Source organism: Dermacentor andersoni, chromosome 3, assembly GCF_023375885.2.
Source record: "Dermacentor andersoni chromosome 3, qqDerAnde1_hic_scaffold, whole genome shotgun sequence".
Taxonomy (NCBI): Eukaryota; Metazoa; Arthropoda; class Arachnida; order Ixodida; family Ixodidae; genus Dermacentor; species Dermacentor andersoni.
The window spans coordinates 58,630,903-58,650,188 of NC_092816.1; the positions used below are offsets into that span (position 1 = coordinate 58,630,903).

At 46.2% G+C, this 19,286-nt stretch overlaps 2 protein-coding genes across 7 annotated transcripts in view; both read left to right on the top strand.

The window, feature by feature from the left end:
• Mi-2 (chromodomain-helicase-DNA-binding protein Mi-2 homolog) overlaps positions 1-17,612 on the top strand; it is a 74,456-nt gene extending 56,844 nt beyond the window's left edge. For 5 of the 6 annotated variants that reach the window (XM_050195052.3, XM_050195068.3, XM_050195077.3 and 2 more), the window contains exons 27-33: positions 305-515; positions 3,388-4,018; positions 6,187-6,281; positions 7,179-7,538; positions 10,215-10,289; positions 12,876-12,970; positions 16,197-17,612. In XM_050195052.3, the coding sequence (XP_050051009.1) occupies positions 305-515; positions 3,388-4,018; positions 6,187-6,281; positions 7,179-7,538; positions 10,215-10,289; positions 12,876-12,946 (1,443 nt within the window). In that variant the 3' untranslated portion in view covers positions 12,947-12,970; positions 16,197-17,612. The remainder of the gene's footprint in view (positions 1-304; positions 516-3,387; positions 4,019-6,186; positions 6,282-7,178; positions 7,539-10,214; positions 10,290-12,875; positions 12,971-16,196) is intronic. The other variant, XM_050195085.3, reaches the window with a different exon arrangement.
• Positions 17,613-18,556: 944 nt separating this feature from the next.
• Pgd (phosphogluconate dehydrogenase) overlaps positions 18,557-19,286 on the top strand; it is a 63,920-nt gene continuing 63,190 nt past the window's right edge. Inside the window, exon 1 of the mRNA XM_050195234.3 lies at positions 18,557-18,713. Coding sequence (XP_050051191.1) covers positions 18,694-18,713 — 20 coding nt within the window. The 5' untranslated portion in view covers positions 18,557-18,693. The remainder of the gene's footprint in view (positions 18,714-19,286) is intronic.

Genomic DNA, 19,286 nt, shown 5'->3' on the forward strand with positions numbered 1-19,286 from the left:
TTCAGGTTGTCAAGCCCTAAATTTCTGTGTGCTTGCGTTTGAATAGGTATGTTTGTTTACAACACTCATGCTAGCACATATTGACGCAGTGACACCGGTGAGGAATGGTCAGTATGGAGTTGACTTGTAATAGCTTCACAAAGACTGCCATTTGGGAAATAATAGAGCATGCTTATGAGAGGCTTTCACATTTGGCATCATTCCTGCTTGTATTATTCATTGATGGTACAATGCAGGTCTTGTGATCAAAGTGATAAAACCTAAGTTTCATAATTATTATTATTATTATTTTTTAACTTCACAGGCTTCAACACCCACAACGTCAACAGAGGATGGGGACAAGGCCAAGGAAGCAGCAAGCAAGGAGCCGTCGTCCTCTGCGAGCGACACAAAAATGGAGTCCGAGGGTTTGGGGTCATCAGAGTCAAAGTCGCAGGAAGGCAAAGCTGAAAGCGAGACCAAGAAGGATGAAGAGGCAGCAGCATCAACAGCGACCAAGGACAATAAGGAAGTCGGTAAGTTGTTTGCCACTCGACCAGCGTTACCAACACCGGGGTGACTCGGGGGAGGGCTGTGGCGTTGTGATGCTGGGCGTAAGATCACAGATTCGTTTCTCAGCAGTGGTTGATGCACTCCAGTGTTTGAAATTTACCAAGACAACATCAGCAGTCTTCTTTGCAGTGTTTGGTGCCATGTGATATTCTCAGGCATAGGATGGGTGCTTTTTCTTAATTTCCTTTGCATTGTAAGGGGCTTCAGAATGTGACAAAACATATCGCCGTCTAAACAGCGAGACTACATGCAAATAAGAGAGACGTGTCACCACTAAGTAGAATGTCTAGTTACTACAAGGCGCTGTTGTAGTGCCCTGGGGCCATATTCGCGGCTAATAGCTTTCAGATATATAGAGGTAAACGTTGATATAACAAACTTCAGTTCACGATATAACAAACTATTCAACTTCTTGTGACCTCTTGTCTGTTGAACACCATGTACTGTGTTTACTCCAATCTAACATGCACTTTTTTTCCGATGCAATGGGTCGCACTTTAGAATAGAGTACGACCCTAAATCTGCGTTACCATATGGCCATTGGCATTTCAAAATGGCCGCCTCGTACGTGCTTCGAGCCTGGCTGCCATAACTTCCTCCTTGTGGTGTAGTATGTGTGCTTAGGTTAGTCCACTGTCTGTCTTCCTGTTTTCTGCGTTTGCTCTATCAGAATGGAAATGCCGACTACGAAGACACACAGAGTTCATCACGATGCCGCAATTAAAAGGAAAGTGATCACATGTGCGGAGACGGATGTAAATTGGGCCGCATCACGGGTGTTCGGAGTTCCCGAAACTTTCGTGCGGGATTGGCACAAACAGGAGAGGTTTTCTACTCTGGTGGCTGCTGTGTATGGCACAGCTGCCATCTTGAAAGTGATCTGCGATGGAAACAGAGTCTACCGTATTTACACAATTGTAAGTCGACTTGAGTGTAAGTCGACCCCCCCATTTTACGTGCGACAGAAAAAAAAAAAAGAGGAGCATACTCGAGGGCGCATTCGATAACAGAAATTTGTTAGTAGCTGACATGGTCACTGGACTACTCGTCTTCACTAGTGCTGCCATCGTCATCGCTGCTACAGTCCCACGGCTTTTCGTGGTCCAGCAAAATTCCAGATTTGGCAAACGATAGCATCACGACATCTTGTACAACAGCAGCCCACGCCGAATGCACCCAACCACATGCAGCCGTCAGGGAGGCTCTTTTGACAGGTCTAGTCACAGGGATAGTGAAAAGCTACGGGTAGGGCCATAGAGTAAACATAAATTGTAGCTACGTTGTAGCTCCCATTGGTCACAATTTTGTGGTGGTGCCATGTTTTGGTCTCGATTGTAAGTCGACCCCCCCACTTCAGATTTTCAAATTAAAGAAGAAATAGGTCTACTTACAATCGTGTAAATACGGTACTCGTCTAGGCGCACCACGCTGTGTTCTCGTTGCTTAGTTCGTGTTGAAGCGAGAGGCTGCACAAAGGTCAATTCGCTCACTCCTGCTACTGCATTTCCTCAGCGCATTTTCATAAAGAGTTTCCACGGTCACTGAGTGAGACATGTTCATGTTTGCTTGTGCATGTGTGACACCACGGTTAATAATTTTGTTAGTAAGCGAATGTTTAAAAGTTTATACGGCTGACAAGACTACTATCCTTACTTTTCGTATAGCTGTCTCCTAATTCGCTATCGCAATCAATGCTTTGCCTTTCAGGTGAAACTGCGACTCTTTTATTTATCGCAACTTCAGTGTATTGGAAGTAAATTTTTTTTTTCCACATGAGAGAAAGATTTTCTGTATAAAAGAATGAGAATGAGGTATGCGGTACTGTGAAGGACTTATCTTTTTTTTTAGGTCACGGCAAACAGGTGTGCATCACAATCAAGGGTGCGTTAGAATTGAGTAAATACGGTATTTTGAACCTCAATGTAACAAAGTGTGCTTATGCACGATTACAGTCGCCGACTTCAGAGCCACCGTGGCTGTACCTGGCCGTCAGCATGACTGAGCACATACACAGCCCGCATGCCCTGATTTAGGGGTAATCTAATAATCTGCCGGAAGTGCAAAGACGGAGTGAGCTGAGATGGCGTGGCATCGTGTGCTGTGTTCCCGTGCATTTACTGCTGGAAGTTGTGTAATCTTGACTTTTGGAGACTCGAAGTGAAAGGCAGATCGAACATTTGCTCTCCAGTACGCCAGCACTTTTCATGGTAGTGTCGCCCTCTGCAAGCATGAAAGCGTGGCTGACTTCGCTCCGTGCCTCTGATGTGAACAAATCATCAACATGGCATAAAACTGTATCTTTTGTTGCAGACTCCTAAATTGAACAAATTTTTTTTTCTAAAATTTCCTCTTTCCAATTGTCTGATATAATTAGAAGAATTTTGTAGCTCCTTCCTTGTAAGAAGAATCCATTGGCAACTGTAGTTCTTGCATAAAAGGTCAAATTAGTGTAACGAAATTTCAATAAAGTAACGAAGCAGATTGCCGATTGCGCACAAGTACAGTAGTGCGGGACAAATCAGTGTCAGTGAGTGGCGGCATTCTTGGCACACTGCCGAGCGCGCTGTTTCAGCACAGTGCCAGGAACGCTGTCTCCTGTGGATACCAATCCATCTTATGCAAGTCACGTGTGTGAAAGGTTCCCGAGAATAACACCCCTATGCCCTAGGCCCGAGTACTTATCTCATCAAGTGCCGTGTCGAGTAGCCAATGTGAAAGAAAACGGAAATACAATGATGTCCCAGTTCGTGTGCACACCAGTCATGGAGGAAGGGAAGAGTGGAAAAATGCAATGATCATTGGAGTTAACGGTGCGGCTTCTTCGTTTCTACGCAGTGGTGAAGAAGGAACCAATGGAAGAGACTGTGCCAGAGGCCAAGGCTGCCGCCGCCACCACATCCAAAGCAGAAGAAGGGGAGAGTGGGAAGCAGGCTTCCAAGTCGGCCGAGGACGAAAAGAAGCCCGCTGCCGCTGCAGCCGACGAGAAGAAGTCTGCGGACGGCAGCGGCAATGGCGAGCGCAGCGGTGCCGCAACGCCCGCGCCAAGCACGGCAGCGACACCGAAGCCCATCGTGCCGCTGAGCAAGCGCAAGTTCATGTTCAACATCGCCGATGGCGGCTTCACGGAGCTGCACACCCTGTGGCAGAACGAGGAACGGGCGGCCGTGCCGGGCCGCGAGTACGAGATCTGGCACCGGCGGCATGACTACTGGCTGCTGGCGGGCATTGTGAAGCACGGCTATGGCCGCTGGCAGGACATCCAGAACGACGTGGCCTTCAGCATCATCAACGAGCCCTTCAAGATGGACGTGGGCAAGGGAAACTTTCTCGAGATTAAGAACAAGTTCCTGGCCAGGAGGTTCAAGCTGCTGGAGCAGGCCCTGGTGATTGAGGAGCAGCTGCGCCGTGCGGCCTACCTCAACCTCACGCAGGACCCAAACCATCCGGCCATGGCGCTCAACACCAGGTGGGGTGACCACGTTTGGGCTGATTGGAGTAAACTGATATCATGTTGAGTTTCATTAGGCAGCTTCAGAAGTAGCCTCCCCAAGTGGCCTTGCATACCCAAAAATTCAAACTTGTTTGTGCGCTTGACCGATAGCGTTGCCTAATTCTGGGCTCCGTATTTCCATATCTCCTTAGTTGGTGGTGTTAAGACACCACTGCTGCAAAGGACGCAGAGTGTAGGTGGTAGTTCTTGCTAGACTGAATGGAAGCTACAAATAAGAGTATGTGGTGTATGCTTACTTCTACTCTTTTTTTGCAAGAAAAACTGATCTCGCCCAAATGATGATGCAGCATGTCCTAAGAGGAGGGAGGTTAACGAGATTGGGAGAGAATGTAAATACTATATATTGTACATTAGGGGCAAAGCTTTATTTTGATTCAGATGATGAGGATAGGCTTGGTAGGAAGTATCCTCATGAGGAGAACTGAGAACACAGATAGACATGGGACTCAATGGCCAAGCTCACAGCACAAGAATAAATAAATTGAACCTGCAGTTTATATAGCCATTTAGCAAACTATTTAAAAGGCTTAACAAGATTGACTTTTCTATTATTCAACAAAGGTTGAAAGAAAGATGTGTGCTGAAACATTCCTCCGCCTCCCTCACCCCAATTATAAAGAGAAAAAGAAAATCCACTCGCAAAATTCATAGTGCAGCTAGCTTCGATGTTCAGCTCAAGGTTGCTTTGGGCCTAGCTGTAGCAGTAAACTACAAGCAGCTGGTGCATGACAGGGGTAATTGGAGACTACTCGCAGAGGCATTTGTTTTGCAGTGGACATAAATACCGTATTTACTTGCCAAATGGCCGCACTCGCGTAATGATCGCATCCCTGAATTTTGTTGTCGGAATTCAATTTTTTTTTCTTTCCGATGTAATGATCGCACCCCGAGCTTGTTGCGGCGATATGTCGTGTGCCAAGTCTAGCTAGTGATGATCGCGCTTACCATCTGTCGAATGCTACATGAACGACTCTTGAAGACATACCAAGCAGTCTGTACACACCAAACATCCTTGAGCAGATGCTCCATTTCATTCCTTTCATCACTTTCCGCACTTCCATGAAAAAAAGAAAGCTACAACCAAACTTACCTTGGCTTTATTATTTGTAGGCTTCATAATGGTTTTGGTCAACAACAACAACAACAAAAAATTTGCCTTTCGATTCTTCTCGTTTGCACTCGTAGGCACAAAAAAAATCGCAAGCGAGAATGATAGTGGCCACGTTTACACTGATACGTTAGCAGTGTACCCCATTCATATGCCGACGCTTGTAACGAAGCTAAGATATTTCTTTCGACACGTTTCTACGCCCACACTGAGCAGATTCTTGCCGTATTAGGATAGCAGTGAAGACAAATGCCGCAGTTTCCGCAGCATACCCGCCATGTGTTTCTATGTCACGGGCAGCTAAGCACGCCCATCTGTTTCTGTCCCCTCAAAGTGGACATGGCTACGTTATTGTCGCATACTTGCCGATATTAATGATATTATTAAATACTGATACGGAAGAAACTGGTTCAATGCACGTAATGTACTCGGGAGAAGAAAAAAAAAATATCTTTAGCGCATTCAGCTTGGTCCGCCGGCCACCATTTTTGTTTTGGTGTCCCGCACTGTTCAGCAGCAGCAGCCTGCTTGTTGGCCTGTTGTCATCCCGCAGCAAATGCGGGATGAAAAAAAAAAATTGTTCTTTTCGCCAGAAATTTAACCTGCGTAATGATCGCACCCCTGAATTTGCGTTAACTTTTTTTTTTTTTTTGGCAGAAAAGTGTGATCATTATGAGAGTAAATATGGTAGGTTGGTGATCACAATGATGATGATGATGATAGCAGTAAAGCAGTGAGGACTACGAAATGCGTAATGTTGCTGGCTGGAAGCACAGGTTGGCCTGCGCCTCAAACCTGGTGATGTTGGGGTCTATGGTATGGTATGGTAAAACTTTAATGAAGTCCTGCAGATCGCGAGTCTTCACGAAGCGGGCCGCTTGCACTTGGTAACCAGAAAGCTGTTGGGGTCTAAGCTAGAATAAATAATCAAATACTAATGGGTGCAGGTTGGAAAGCTTGCTTGACTGTTGAGTGTTGCTATGGCCTCTTGGCAAGTTCATGCTTTTATGCCCAGGTTTGCGGAGCTCGAGTGCCTTGCGGAATCGCACCAGCACTTGTCGAAAGAGTCCCTTGCAGGGAACAAGCCGGCAAATGCTGTCCTCCATAAGGGTGAGTGTACTGAACTTGTTGCTTTCTCCTTGACTGGCGTTCCTCGCTCTCCGACTGGCAGTTTTTAAAGCGAAAGCATTACTGCGCCAGCCAGCGAGCCATTTCGGCTCGTTGCACCATATGCCATATGCAGGCAGCTGTATGCTATATGCCATGGCCGACGAACGACCTTGAGGTGTCGCCTCGCGGGGGGTATATATATATATATGCGCTTTGCCTCAGTGTATTTAGTCATTATGGAGAGTGCGAAAGAGACGCAACAACGACAGAACGAAGCGAGAAAGAGACAACGCGCTCAAGAGATGCCAGAAGAACGTGCCGCACGACTCCAGAAGCGTCTAGAAGAAGTCGTGCCATGTCCCGTAGTGACTCTTCAACTGCTGAAGAAACCGCTTTTGCAGCTCTTGCTTTCGCAATTCAAGTAGGGTTAACCAGAGCTAAACCACAGGCAATTTTTATTGCATAGCTTCTTTCCAAAGCTATTGAGAATGCCTTTGTTAGTATTTGTATTCGACCATTCACACTTGAAATGGTATAACATGCGCAAGTGTAATGAATCTGATCGGTTATGCCGTTTCACCATTATCACTTGTTGCAATAAGAAAAGTGCCGCTGACCTATGCAGTCGGACATTATTGACCCTCGAAGATGCGTGATCTGAATTATACGTAACGAACACAGGTTTAACAAAGTAAATCTAAAATGTTTCTTGCCAATATAAGCATGTAACAAACATGTGCTTATGGTGAATATTGTATATAATGAAGACATCTTTGTGTCGGATGTGACTTCGTTATAGTGAGGTTCAATTGTAGTTTCCGCTCAATGACGCAAGTGAAGTGACCGCTGTTGGAATTGGTTCATGCCCTCATCTGGCGCCCTGTTGTGCTCTCCCAGTGCTGAACCAGCTGGAGGAGCTGCTGAGCGACATGAAGTCGGATGTGAGCCGGCTGCCTGCCACGCTGGCCCGCATACCGCCAGTAGCCCAGCGGCTGCAGATGTCCGAGCGGGGCATCTTGTCGCGGTTGGCGGGCCAGCCATCGGGGCAGGCAACACCCCTGGCGGCAGCCATGGGACCCCACGCTGCCGTGATGCCCTCACAGGCCGCCGTCGCTGCCGCTGCAGCGGCCGCCGCCGGCGCACCCCCTCCACCGCCGGGATCTGCCGGACCCTCCTCCGCCGCTGCCGCGGCTGCGGCCGCCGCAGCGGCGGCCGCCGCCGCTTTCTCGAGCCAGTCGGCCCTCGCCCAGGCCTCAGGTCAGACTGCCTCGCCTGACGCTGGCGGCAACAGCAGCCCGTCCTCCTCCTCTTCCTCATCCTCCTCCTCACCTACCTCTGCCGAGCCGTGATAGTGCTTGTGCTGCCTGTTTCCCAACCACCTCTGTCTCCACTGCCCGAAGCAGCCACCTCCTCCTCTTGCTTGTCCTTCACATTGAGGAGCAACGACTGTGCTACTCAATATTGCCTCTGCCTGTGCTTTGTTTCCTCGCGCACATTTTTGCCTGGACATCTTTCTAGACTCTTTTTTTTTTTTTCCTTCTCCTGCAACAGCCCTTCTCACTTGCTATGAATGCACTTCCCATGCTGCCTCAGCCTGATCCATCTGCACTGCAACTGTCTCTCAAGCTAACCTATCCTTTACGGCCCTTTTGTGCAGTGCAATGCATTTTCCTTCTGTTGGCCCTGCCTCTCTGCTTTGCTGTCTCAAACACACGTTTGACAGCCTGCTGTTCCCACCTGCCTCCTCTGCACCTTGGAAAGCTCGTGTTGTGTTGCACGCACATGCACCTTGTAACAAGCTGTATGACCTGTGGGATGCTTGGATTTAATTCTTTGTTGCCGACTCTGTCCAACTTTGTTCAGTGCCTGCTCCTTTTGTGACATGTTCCTGTCCTGTCTGTAGCCAACGCCTGCAAGATTTAACGCCTGCCGGTCTGCTGTTGCCACTAGGCTGAGCCACTTTGCTGAAGGCCACTTGTGGCTTTTCTGATCCAAGTGACACTTTTTGCGTCTTTGGCTGGTCAATTCACAGCATTCTGGTGGTAGTGCTACAAAGGTTGTGTAAGAATGCAGTTAAGCTTTGCTGCAACAATAAATAGGTGGTCCGGCCGTAGTTACGACTCCCGAGTTACCCCTATTAGGGCCTACTCATTCTTGCATTGTGGCCCGATAGCTACATGTCTGGCACAAAATTTGCAGCACAGCTGGAGATCTGTTGAAATGACCAGTCGAAGTAGCCTCGGGCTTCATCAGGCAGGACATTTTGTCCTGCCTGATGGAGCTAGGACAAGCGTCTGCTGCGAACTAAGTGAGCTTGGCGCTGTTGGCATTTGCCTGTCTCCCCTCATGTCTGTGGCTTGCCTGTGCAACGAAAGTCCTTCGCTGAGTGACATTGTAGCACAAGATGGCACCTGTATGCTTGCTTTTCCTGGCCATCTATCCTAAACACGTGCTCGTCAACCCATTTGAAGCTTTGCCATCGTGCTACCGGCTACCCGAAGCTTTTGCACGCTTGTATCTTCAGCTGTAACTGTTTTATTTTTGTAATGTTCTGTTTGATGCTTTCCTGTCTTAGTGCACCTTAGCACATTGAATTTTGATGTTGTTGTGCTTGTGCCAGTAATGAGGTGGCTTTCTCATTGTTTTATGTTGGGTGGCCAACTGGCATTATTTTTTTGTTTGCTTACAAACTGGGATTCTAACCTTTATGCCTCATTCACTAGTTTGCATGTCACTCAGTGGTAGTCATTTGTCATGTACACTCATGCTTGCAGATTGGATTGTGTTACGCTTCTTGGGGCGGCAGATCTTTAGTTCGCCTGCTTTTCCTCACATTGCTCTACTGCGAGCCTCTGTGTTGAAGGGAATAATGTCCTTCTTTTGAAATCTCATTTTCTCACAAAAGGCCTTCGCTGTAACGGACATAACAAAGAAGGTAGCTCTAGTCCCCCACTAACCTTGCATCACATGTCCAGTGCCTCTGATGGCACAATACATAGAATTATTTTAGAAATGCAGTTGCTCATTGCATGAAGACCTATTGGAAATGCTGAGACATGTTTTGGTTTTTCCCCACAGTATATTTGGCTTATGCTTTGATGTTTTGTTGTTAATGTTTGCCATTTTCTTGTTAAAAGGAATAAATGATTTAACTCTCTAGATTTCCTCTCTAATGTCTGCTTCGCCATCTGCGTTGTATGTGTTCTGACTCATGTTTTATATAACTAGTAATATATTTTTGTTAAGAAAGTGTGAGTGTTTAGCTTGTTCTAGTGTACAGGGCAGTCCACTCGCAACACTATTTGTCACTGTTATGTCCCGAGTGTGAAGCAATGAGGTCGAGGGGAAGGGAATTAGAGCACACAGCAACAACCTTGGTTGCGCTCATATTTGAAACTTTCGAATAGCGAGTAATAATAGCCGCCATTCAAACTTTCCAGTATAGTTATAATAATCCACACTCACATGGGGAGGATTGTGAAGTGGAATTTTCACTCAGAGGTGTTACCTTGCAGTTGAATTGCAGATCATCTGTGGACCTGGTAACAGCAATTCAGGAAATGCAGAGGGTGTTTACTTTCTTTTTAATAGCCAGACGGCTGCTTTGATGTAATCGTTCAGGTTTTCTGTGTCGTTCTCGTTGACGAGAATTTCTCGTTAACGCTGGTGTGTATACAGTGGACTCTCTTTAAACGGAACCTCAGGAGACCAGGTAAATTGGTTCCACTTATCAGGAGTTCCATTTACTGAGAAACAAAGCTGAATGCGACTGCATGAATACAAAGCCAACTAACCATGAGGACGGCGTTCAGTTTAAGAGGCACTTCTGTTTAAGCGATTTCCGTTTATCGAGATTCCACTGTAGGTCATTTAGTGTGCATGAGTGTTGTTGCTCGCGAGGCTGAAACCGGAACTTGATGCATTTTCTCAAAGGCATCAGATACATGTTGGAGGGAGTGCAGCAGGAGAGGTGTGATGACTCCAACAGAATCTCTTCACTGCTGCGAGGTATTGTTCCGGATGTTTCAGTACGCGAGAATGTGAGCACAGTAGGACTCCCTTCACAACAGACTCTAGATCAAGACCAAATCGCCTGTCATGTTGACTCAGTGGTAATGGCCATGGAGGAGAGAAGGATAACTTGGGAGAAAGTACTGTGTGACAGTCTTGAAGCCTGGTCATAAACTAATAATGAGGAATCGTGGGAAAAGCACATGACAGCAAGCAGTTGTTTCTGGTTGCCTCGCATGGCAGCGCTGGGTTCGTCGTCTGCTGCAATGCTCGGAAGTTGCAATGCATGGATAATCATGCAAACGCTTCGGAGCAGGCGTTGTTGCAGTGGTGACATTTCCAGGTACCGACGCCGAAATTTAACCCTTTGAAGGTTTTCGCCGTACATGTACGGCGGCGGTTTTCTGTCCCGCAAGGTCTTTGCCGTACGGGTACGGTTCCGACCCTCCGTTTGAAATTTCGCGCCATAATGACGATGAGCGCTCATCAGGAGGTGCTGCCACCTCTTAGCACTTACAAGATGCGTTTGAAATTGGTGCTACCTTCTTGGGGAGATAAACAGAGCTGATTGCTAGCTTCAGCGCGTCGCTCAGACTGCGGCAACGCCCCTTTGGCGATTTCGGTTTCGCCGCGTGATCGCAACGGAGGCGCGCGAAACGTCATTTTTTTCTTTGTCGGCACTCTCTTGCAGGGCGGTGGAAGTTGATTTCTATCTTGATTGGCGCTGCTCTTAGCTTGCTTATAGCGGCGTTCGCGAGGTATTCCCGCTCTCAGTGGCAACGCGCTTTCGCGGTTTCGGTTCCGCCGCGTGATCGCAACGGAGGCGCGCGAAACGTTGTTTTTCTCTTTGTCGGCACGCTCTCGCAGGGGCGGCGGAAGTTGATTTCTATCTTGATTGGCACTTCTCTTAGCTTGGTTATCACCACTTGCTTATCAGCGCCGTTCGCGAGGTATTCTCGCTCTCCGCGGCAACGCGCTTACGCAAGAGGGTGCCTCAGACCTCTGCCCAAGGCAGCCGCACGCAGAGATGGCATGTGTGCGCCAACACAACTCCTCGCTTCAAGAGAACAGACATGCATTTTAGGTGTGCAGACTGCGATAAGGCGCTGTGCGTAGACCCGTGTTACAAGGAGTACCACGCTCGGAAATACTATTGAACATTTTGCAATTCTGAGTGATGCCGACACCAAAATACTGTTCCTAATTATTTTTGACTATTTATTCCCGACTTAATACATCTTGGACATTCAAGATCCGCAAGAAAATAATTTGACCACCTGGGAAAGTTTTTTTCAAAATAATTCGACCCTCAAAGGGTTAAAGGTCTCAAATGCAGCAAGCAGAAAGTGAGTGGCACAGGCTGGACAGAGCAGCAGCAACTCCGATGGCCAGCAGTCATTCAAGTCTAGCATGATCCAGTCAACTTGTGGCATGCTGTTCCTTGAATTCAATGCGCACTGTGTACATTTGGCTTGTGAAAGCAGGGAGAGTATGGCACCATGGAAGGTTGCTTTGCGAAGGCTGTCCATCTCGTGTCATGCTGCCCTGCCAAGTATTTTTTGTTTCTTTACTCCATGGTAATGTCATTCTGGTCCCGAACACTGGGTTTCGTAGGTTTGATGCGTGGTCACAGGGGGCTGCATTGAAAAATGTTGGTGAGGATATGATTGATTAATTTGTGTGGTTTAATACTCCAAGGCAACACTGGGGCTATCAGACACGGATTATAAGGACTCCAGGTTGATTTCGACCTACTGGGACATGCTACCCAAATTTGTGTGCACTAGCAGGTTTTTTTTTTTGCATTTTGTTACCTACCCCATCAAAATAAAACCGCTGCACTTGCGGATTAAACCTGCAAGCTTGCGCTGGATACTGAACTGTTGCAGTGGATGTTTAAGAAAACATGCGACTAAGGCTGATGGCAATATTTGCAGCTGAACATGATGGCAAAGAATTGAGGCCCTTTTATAACATGAAGAAAACAGGTTTATCAAGGAGGCCAATTTCAGAAAGATATAGGCGAGCAATATATCCAGGACTTGCTACTGTTTTGGATGGCAGGGTGTGAGACCTAAGATGCCTGCATGCGACAGGTCCATTTGGCACTCAAAACAAAGTGCTTCGTCGCTCTCAATTCATAGGGCATTCAAGCAGTACTTGTTCCATGGTCTTTATTTAATCCACCACACCACAGGGAATCAGTCAGTGGTTCGTTTTATGCAGTGCAGGTAAGCTGTTCACGAACACTGTCGATTTCATTCAAAGCCAATGATGCAGTCTTTCCGGCTGATGAGGAAGCAGCCATGGTCTCTTGATTATACCGCAGAGTCAACTGAATGCAAGTTGGTTTTCTTTTTTTTTTATGTGTAAAAATGCACCTCGGTTTAGAAGAGCTGTGAATTTCGGAGATGAACAGGCTTTGAAAGTACTCCTCGCATTCTTCCTGAAGGGAGTCTTACTGTGCTGCAGAAAGTTTGTTGTTGCCGAATGCCTGAAGGGAGCATTCACATTTTGAAAAACGGTGTTTGCCTCGTGGGTGCTTTTTGTGGCCACTCACTCGCACTTTCCCTCTTCCCACAGGATTTCCTAGTGGGGCAGCTGCATCGTTGATGGCAGGCAATTTCCCACACCCGTTCAGGGGTCAGTACTAGTCGTATGCACGGCTAATCGAGAATGTAAGAAACGCTTCGCTCCTTCCCTTTTGTTCTGCATGAGGGTTCATTGTGTCTTTTATTTATTGCTTATTTTTTTTCTCAAAGGGACACTAACAAGCGAAAAAAAAATATTTGAACTGTTTTAGTTGTACTATAATACCGAAAATGCCACTTTTACCATAAGATGTTTAGTAAGCCAGAAAAGATGCAAAAAACGAACCAAAGGGGTCCGAAACACCTTTTCAGCATGGTGAGAAAACATTGCCTAGCTGTCATAGAGGCTGCTGTGAACATGCGAGCCAAATATTACTGCACTGCGTGCCACATGTAATTTACAATCTCCTGTCAAACCCGAAAAAAAATTGTGTGCTTTCTCTTCGCAATGTCATCATGTAGCAGCATCGAAAGCAGCTGGACCCACTAACACTGTTGGCTGATCTCGTGAAAGGGAGAGTATTCTCAGTAATATGTAATTGCTAATATTGATTTAAATAAATTAAAGATATACATGTCTGCAATCTTGAAAAGACAAAATTTCCTTTTTGCGCTGTGCCTGGCCTCCAAGATACAAGCGGTGTGCTGCGTAGCGTAGTTTACTGCGGCCGCCATGGGGTGCCGCGACGAGCCCTTTCGGTGCCGCGACACTCGGCTTCTGGCTGGGACTTTGCTTTCTCGACTTCTCCACTGTGTGTAGCTTCCAGTGTGCTAACAGAGATGAAAAAAGAAAGAGAGAAAGATGGATATTGGTGCAGTAGCTCCACTTATTGTTAAAGGATTAGAAAATTTTTTGGGCACGATGTTTGTGAGACGACATTCTTTAATAGTGAGGGCATTCTACAATTAGTTAGAAAAGTGTTTCAGGGTCTCTTCAAGGGTGGCGCCACTGAATTGAAGATTATGCTCCAGCTTGCTGTGACACCATGGATTTTAATGGCAATTGCTCGGGCCCAGTTACACTTTTAGCATTGGCAAAACATTTTTTTGGTATGTCCAGTTGCGTCGCCAATCTGCAATGTTCCTGCATACTGTGCTGCGTTTCAAATGCGATGCTCACGCAAATTTACCGCTCCAGAAGCATGTTTACTTTTGTACATTGCTTTGAATATGTTAAATGTACACTCGCGATAAAGCCTGTCATACCCCATCTGCGGCCCAGCCTCGATATGCCGGAAGTACGAGATCGCCGGTCCTGATGATCAGGTCTCGGCATGGTTGTAAATTTTTTTTTTTTCTGGCTCCCTAAAGTCACCTTCACCGTAATAAAGCCATGTTATGTTATGTTTAAGCATATTAAAATTGAAAAGGGGCCAATATTACAGGACGTAGTATGTGTTTAATTATACATGTACGCATCCGTCATCTCCGGTCATCGTACAAGTGCCGAGATGTCTAATAACTTTCCTGCCAGCCATTCAGAGCTGTTTCTGGCGTTGCTGGGTCAATTCAGGGCCTTTCTCACTGTTAAGTTTTTCTGGCTGCTAAGTTTTCTTTCTGCAGTCTCTTGAACAATGCATTGATAGGGTACTACTGTATGAAGAAATATATTAAAATTTGTGGCATCGGACTGAATCGTGAGGCTTATAGCGCGTTAAAAAGACAAGGACGAAAGTGAGACGTGACACACACAGGCGCTAGCGCCTGTGTGTGTCACGTCTCACTTTCGTCCTTGTCTTTTTAACGCGCTATAAGCCTCACGATGTCTTACCAACAAGCCCAAATCACTGCTTTATCGGACTGAAGTACCGGCATCGGTGTTACAGTGCGAAATTAAAACTGAACTTTGATCATCATTTTCTCCTCTAATAATGAACCCATGACCGCAAAACTTACGAAATTAGGGTCTTGAAAGGATGCTTTACCGGACTCAACTGATTTAGTATTTCTCTTTAGTGTTCCTTTAAGATCTGTCTGAACCATGGTTGAGTTAGTAGTGCTAAAGTATATCAGTGTCTTTTGCACATTGCACATCGTGATGTAAAATGGAAAATGTGTAAGTTATAACCATTGAATCCATCAGGCGTGTTGGAAAGGCGACATTTCCAACCGTTCGAAATTGCAGGTACCTGTGGGAATTTAATGAAAATTTGTTGTGTGCAGCTGCTGGTGGGATTTGTGTGATGGCTGATGGTTTTGACAAAGGTTTATTTTGTGTGTAATGGTTGACTTAGTGTTTTCTTGTGATGGACAGTTAAATTGTAATTTGTATATACCTTATCTTGCTTTATCCTAAAATTGTGAGGAATAGGCACTTATAAATTGGCTTGTGCGTTTTGACCTTGGATTTGACAAAGCTCTCAGTTATGGGGCAGGAAACATTGGCAAGCACGACGTACGTGGTGAACCATAACAGAAGGGAAGACCTGATTTGCGTTTCAGACCATTAGATGTCCTATGCTGGTTGACCATATTTCAGTGTATGTAAAAATACCTATGTGCTCTGATTTTGGTACACATTAGAGGGACACTATAGAGAAAAATAACTTGAGCTGTATCAGGAAATCAATGATGAAATGACAGCTGGGCGGGTTAGTATGCCGACATGGTGAAACAGCGCAGAGGACTAAGATGAAGGTTCGTCCTGTCGTTTGCTGCCCTTTGTCCTTCGCGTTGTTTCACCATGTTGGTAAATTACCCTTTTGTAAAATGACAAAAAAGCTACTTATTACCTTTAAAGGAGGTTTTACACGCCAGGAAAGGTCTAAATTAAGAAAAGAAAAGGAAAGAAAGTGGCACTGCTAGCTTTTTAGCACCAGCTCATTATGGCATCATAGATTTTGTTAGCCTGTGCTCAGGCCTAGTTACTTCTTCATCGCTGAAGGCATTGTTTTCTGAAGGAGCCAAAAGCTGCAGTTCGAGACTTTTGAGAACTCTTACTACACCACAACAGCCCCGATACAAGAAAATAACTTCTGGAATCTACGACATCACACTAACGTACCACTGCTGTGGTTCTAGCACGAAATTCGAGAAATATAACTTTGGGATTCATTTTCTTATCTAATAAGGAACTTTTTAACACCTAAATAATGAAAATAGAGTTTTGAAACATTATCAGTCTGTACAATGATGAAGTGTTTCTCTCCAGTGTCCCTTTATTGGAACAGATTTGGCGCACTCCATTACGGCATCCCTCTTTAGGCCAGGTCCAGGGTTGTATCGTAAAAGTCCACCATCATTCATAATATGAAATTTTGTGATGTGGCAGCGCCCTTACCTTGCATTGTTCGTTCTTCTTGTCTTGTTGCAGAGAAGTGAGCAACAAGTGAGAGAGGACCTTGTACAGTTTGGACAACAAGAATCAAACAAGTCTCCTTTGATGACTGACAGATTCTCAGCTTTCCAGCATTCGGAACCCAAACATTCTTCATTGCCCCCCCCCCACCTCATGTTTTCCCACTCAGGCACCCCCTTCCCATTTTGCAAGATTTTTCTCTTCTCTCGCACAATGAAATGGAAAGAAAAAAGGAGAAGCATCTGTAACAGCGTTACAATGCTTTGTTTATCATTTCGGGAAGGTGGTTTGAACCAGAGTGTGTGTCATTGTGGCGTATCCGCTGTCTTAGAGGAAACAATCTTTACTGCTGCTTTCGGTCCTGTTGGTTGCTTTTCTTCCATTTTTTTATAAAAATATGCCGTGGTGTGGGGTGTGCGGGGTCGGGGGAGGGAGTTATCGCGACATAGGCACATCTGTAAACTGCAGCTGTGTCAAAGATCGACGAGGAGTATTTTTATATCTCGGGGAGGGAGGGAGGGAGGGAGGGAGGGAGGGATTGGGGAAGGCGTCGTCGGGGCTGTCTGTTTTTTTGCTCCTTTAAGATTTAAAAAAGAAAAAGAAGTTCTTGTTGTCCTAGCTCACCAATCGTTTTTCTTCTTCTGTGCAAGTCTACGTCTTGTTGGCAGCCAGAAACGCGCGCCGTATTATTGTACTTTTCTCCTTTGCTTGTCCCCGTTCCCTGCTTCCTATGGAAAGTCAGCAGACGAGGCCAGCTTTCATTTTTTTTTTTTTGTACCATAAGATAAGACACAATCGTGAGCTCAAAAGTGGTGTGGTCTACTTTATATTTTCTGGCACAGTCAATGCGATTTTTGGTGCAATCAGTGACCAGTTGCGATTGCAAACACTGTGCCTCTGTTTACCTGAGGAAAACTGCCTCCATAACTAGCCAAACTACCAAGTCAAACTGCGAGGCTTATTGCAGTTATCTTTTGTCAGTTTAGTTTGTCGGTTGCTTGTGGGTGGGCAAAAGTTAACGGTTGGTTTAAACAGCACAGCGAAGACCACTGAAGCTTTTTGAGCGTTTTTATCATTTGCGGGCAGCGTTGCTGCTGCTAAGATTTCCAGTGACGTTGTTTCGATACTCATTGCCCGTAAAATTTTGCATTGAAAGTATTTCTTCCCTAAGCTCATAGAAAACACCTCTCATCCTGGTAATGAAAATTTAATGGATATGCGCTGCCCCATCCTTATTTTGCTGTGACCATGCTGGATTTTGTCAAACCTGTTTTGCTTGCAATTTCATTCACGGCTTCTTTACTGTGCCAGCATAGATATGAGCCTCCTATAGGTGTGCAGGTGTTTCATGTGCAAAAATTTGGTTTGGTACCTGTAGTGGCCATTCTTTCGTGTATAGTCGTCAAAAAATAAAATCATCATTTCTATGAACTGTGTTTCCCTTGACCTTTTCTTTCTTGGAAGCTCCCAAAATGGCTGCAGCCATTGGGGTTGGCAAGCTTTCTTTCTGGGCAACGGGCGGAGGGAGGGGGCATGGGGGTGGGGGTAGAGGTGAGAACTCCACAAGAATTTTCGCTCTGGACATTGGTATGGGGGTTTAAGTATTTGCTATAAGGGCGGTACAGCTTTAGTTGTGGAGAGGATTATACAGGACACTTCGCGATATGGACGGATGGCATTCTTAAAAGGTAAGAATTACTGACACTTCCCAGCAGTGTACCTGATGTAAGCATGTTCGAGTAACGCAGAGACATTCACAGTACAAAAAGAAAAAAAAATGTAATTTGTTAGACGCTTAGGTAGAAATGCCTTTGAAAGATGTCAGCACCGAGCTTTCTTTCCTCGATTCTCGCATTTATATATAAAAATTATATTAAAAAATTCTTATTGACTCGTACCTAAATCCCGCCCAACTTGAGCTCGGCGTACTGTTGTAAGCGTTTGTGGTTTTCCTTGAATAAAACTCTCCCATTCTCTCTTCGTAATGATTAAAGTAAGCGCGTCTGTTAAAGTTTGCCGGCTGCTAAGTCGCTAGGTACAAAGAGAAGGAAAGAAAAAGCCAGAGCACGGAAAACAATGCTCACTAATTAGTGCAAATGCTGCGTTCAGGAGCTGCCTGGCCAGATTAATGGCGCCACCGCCGCTAGTATTGCTCGATGCCCGCCGTACGTGAGAAGTAAATTGATGTAGATTGTTACAGAATGAACAGAACGTAGCCTCATGGAAAAAAATCACCGAAGTCGAGGCGGGCGAGCTGAGCGAGCCAGCGATGAAACGGTTTCGGTTACGGAAACCAAGCGCGCATGCGCACTTTTTCCTCTTTCTTCTGCATGACGTCACATCCTGTCGGCAAAATATAAAATAACACTTCCTGTCCCGTGCGAAATCTTGATTCTCTCGTTTCTCCCTTCGCCGCACTTGGGTGGAGAGCTACGGTGGCAGGTCGTGTGTTTTCCCCCTTCACCAAGTCTTCACTACTCGAACAACTCCTTCCTCCAACGACCCCCAAAATATGAGCTGCCACAAAGCAAAGTAAGTGCGCCAATTTCGTTCTCGGCGTGCCAGCTTCGCGGTCGCCGAGCCGGCGTCGCGTCAAAAGTACGCACGTTTCGGTGTGTGCGTGTGGATCGCGCGCGAGATTAGCGGTGGCGTGATTATCTCTTTGCGCACCGGATGATCGCGTGCATTAATCTAGTACGTTGTTGCATTAACGCCGCGGAATTCAAGTTCACGCACACACATAACCGATTCGTCTTCATCGCGCGCGATCCTTGCCGTGACCAACGTCGTTCCGTTCCATCGTCATGGGAGCTACCGGCATGGGAGCCGACGGTTTCTGCAGGCTATGCGTGGCGACTGTTATGCAAGGCGATACCGGCAGAAGCGCGTCGATCAGTTTTTTCGCTTGCTGCGACGCGATCGTGGGAAGGAAGGTCAGGTGTTCACGTGGATGCGGCAAACGGGCCTGGCAGGGCTGGCGGATTTCCTGTAGCCGCCAGTAAGGTGTAGTGTTGCTTCTGATGTAGGCGTGCCCTTCGACACACGAGCCGTGCTGCATGTTCGAGACAATCGAACGGATGGTGCTTTTTATGGCGCGCCTACTTA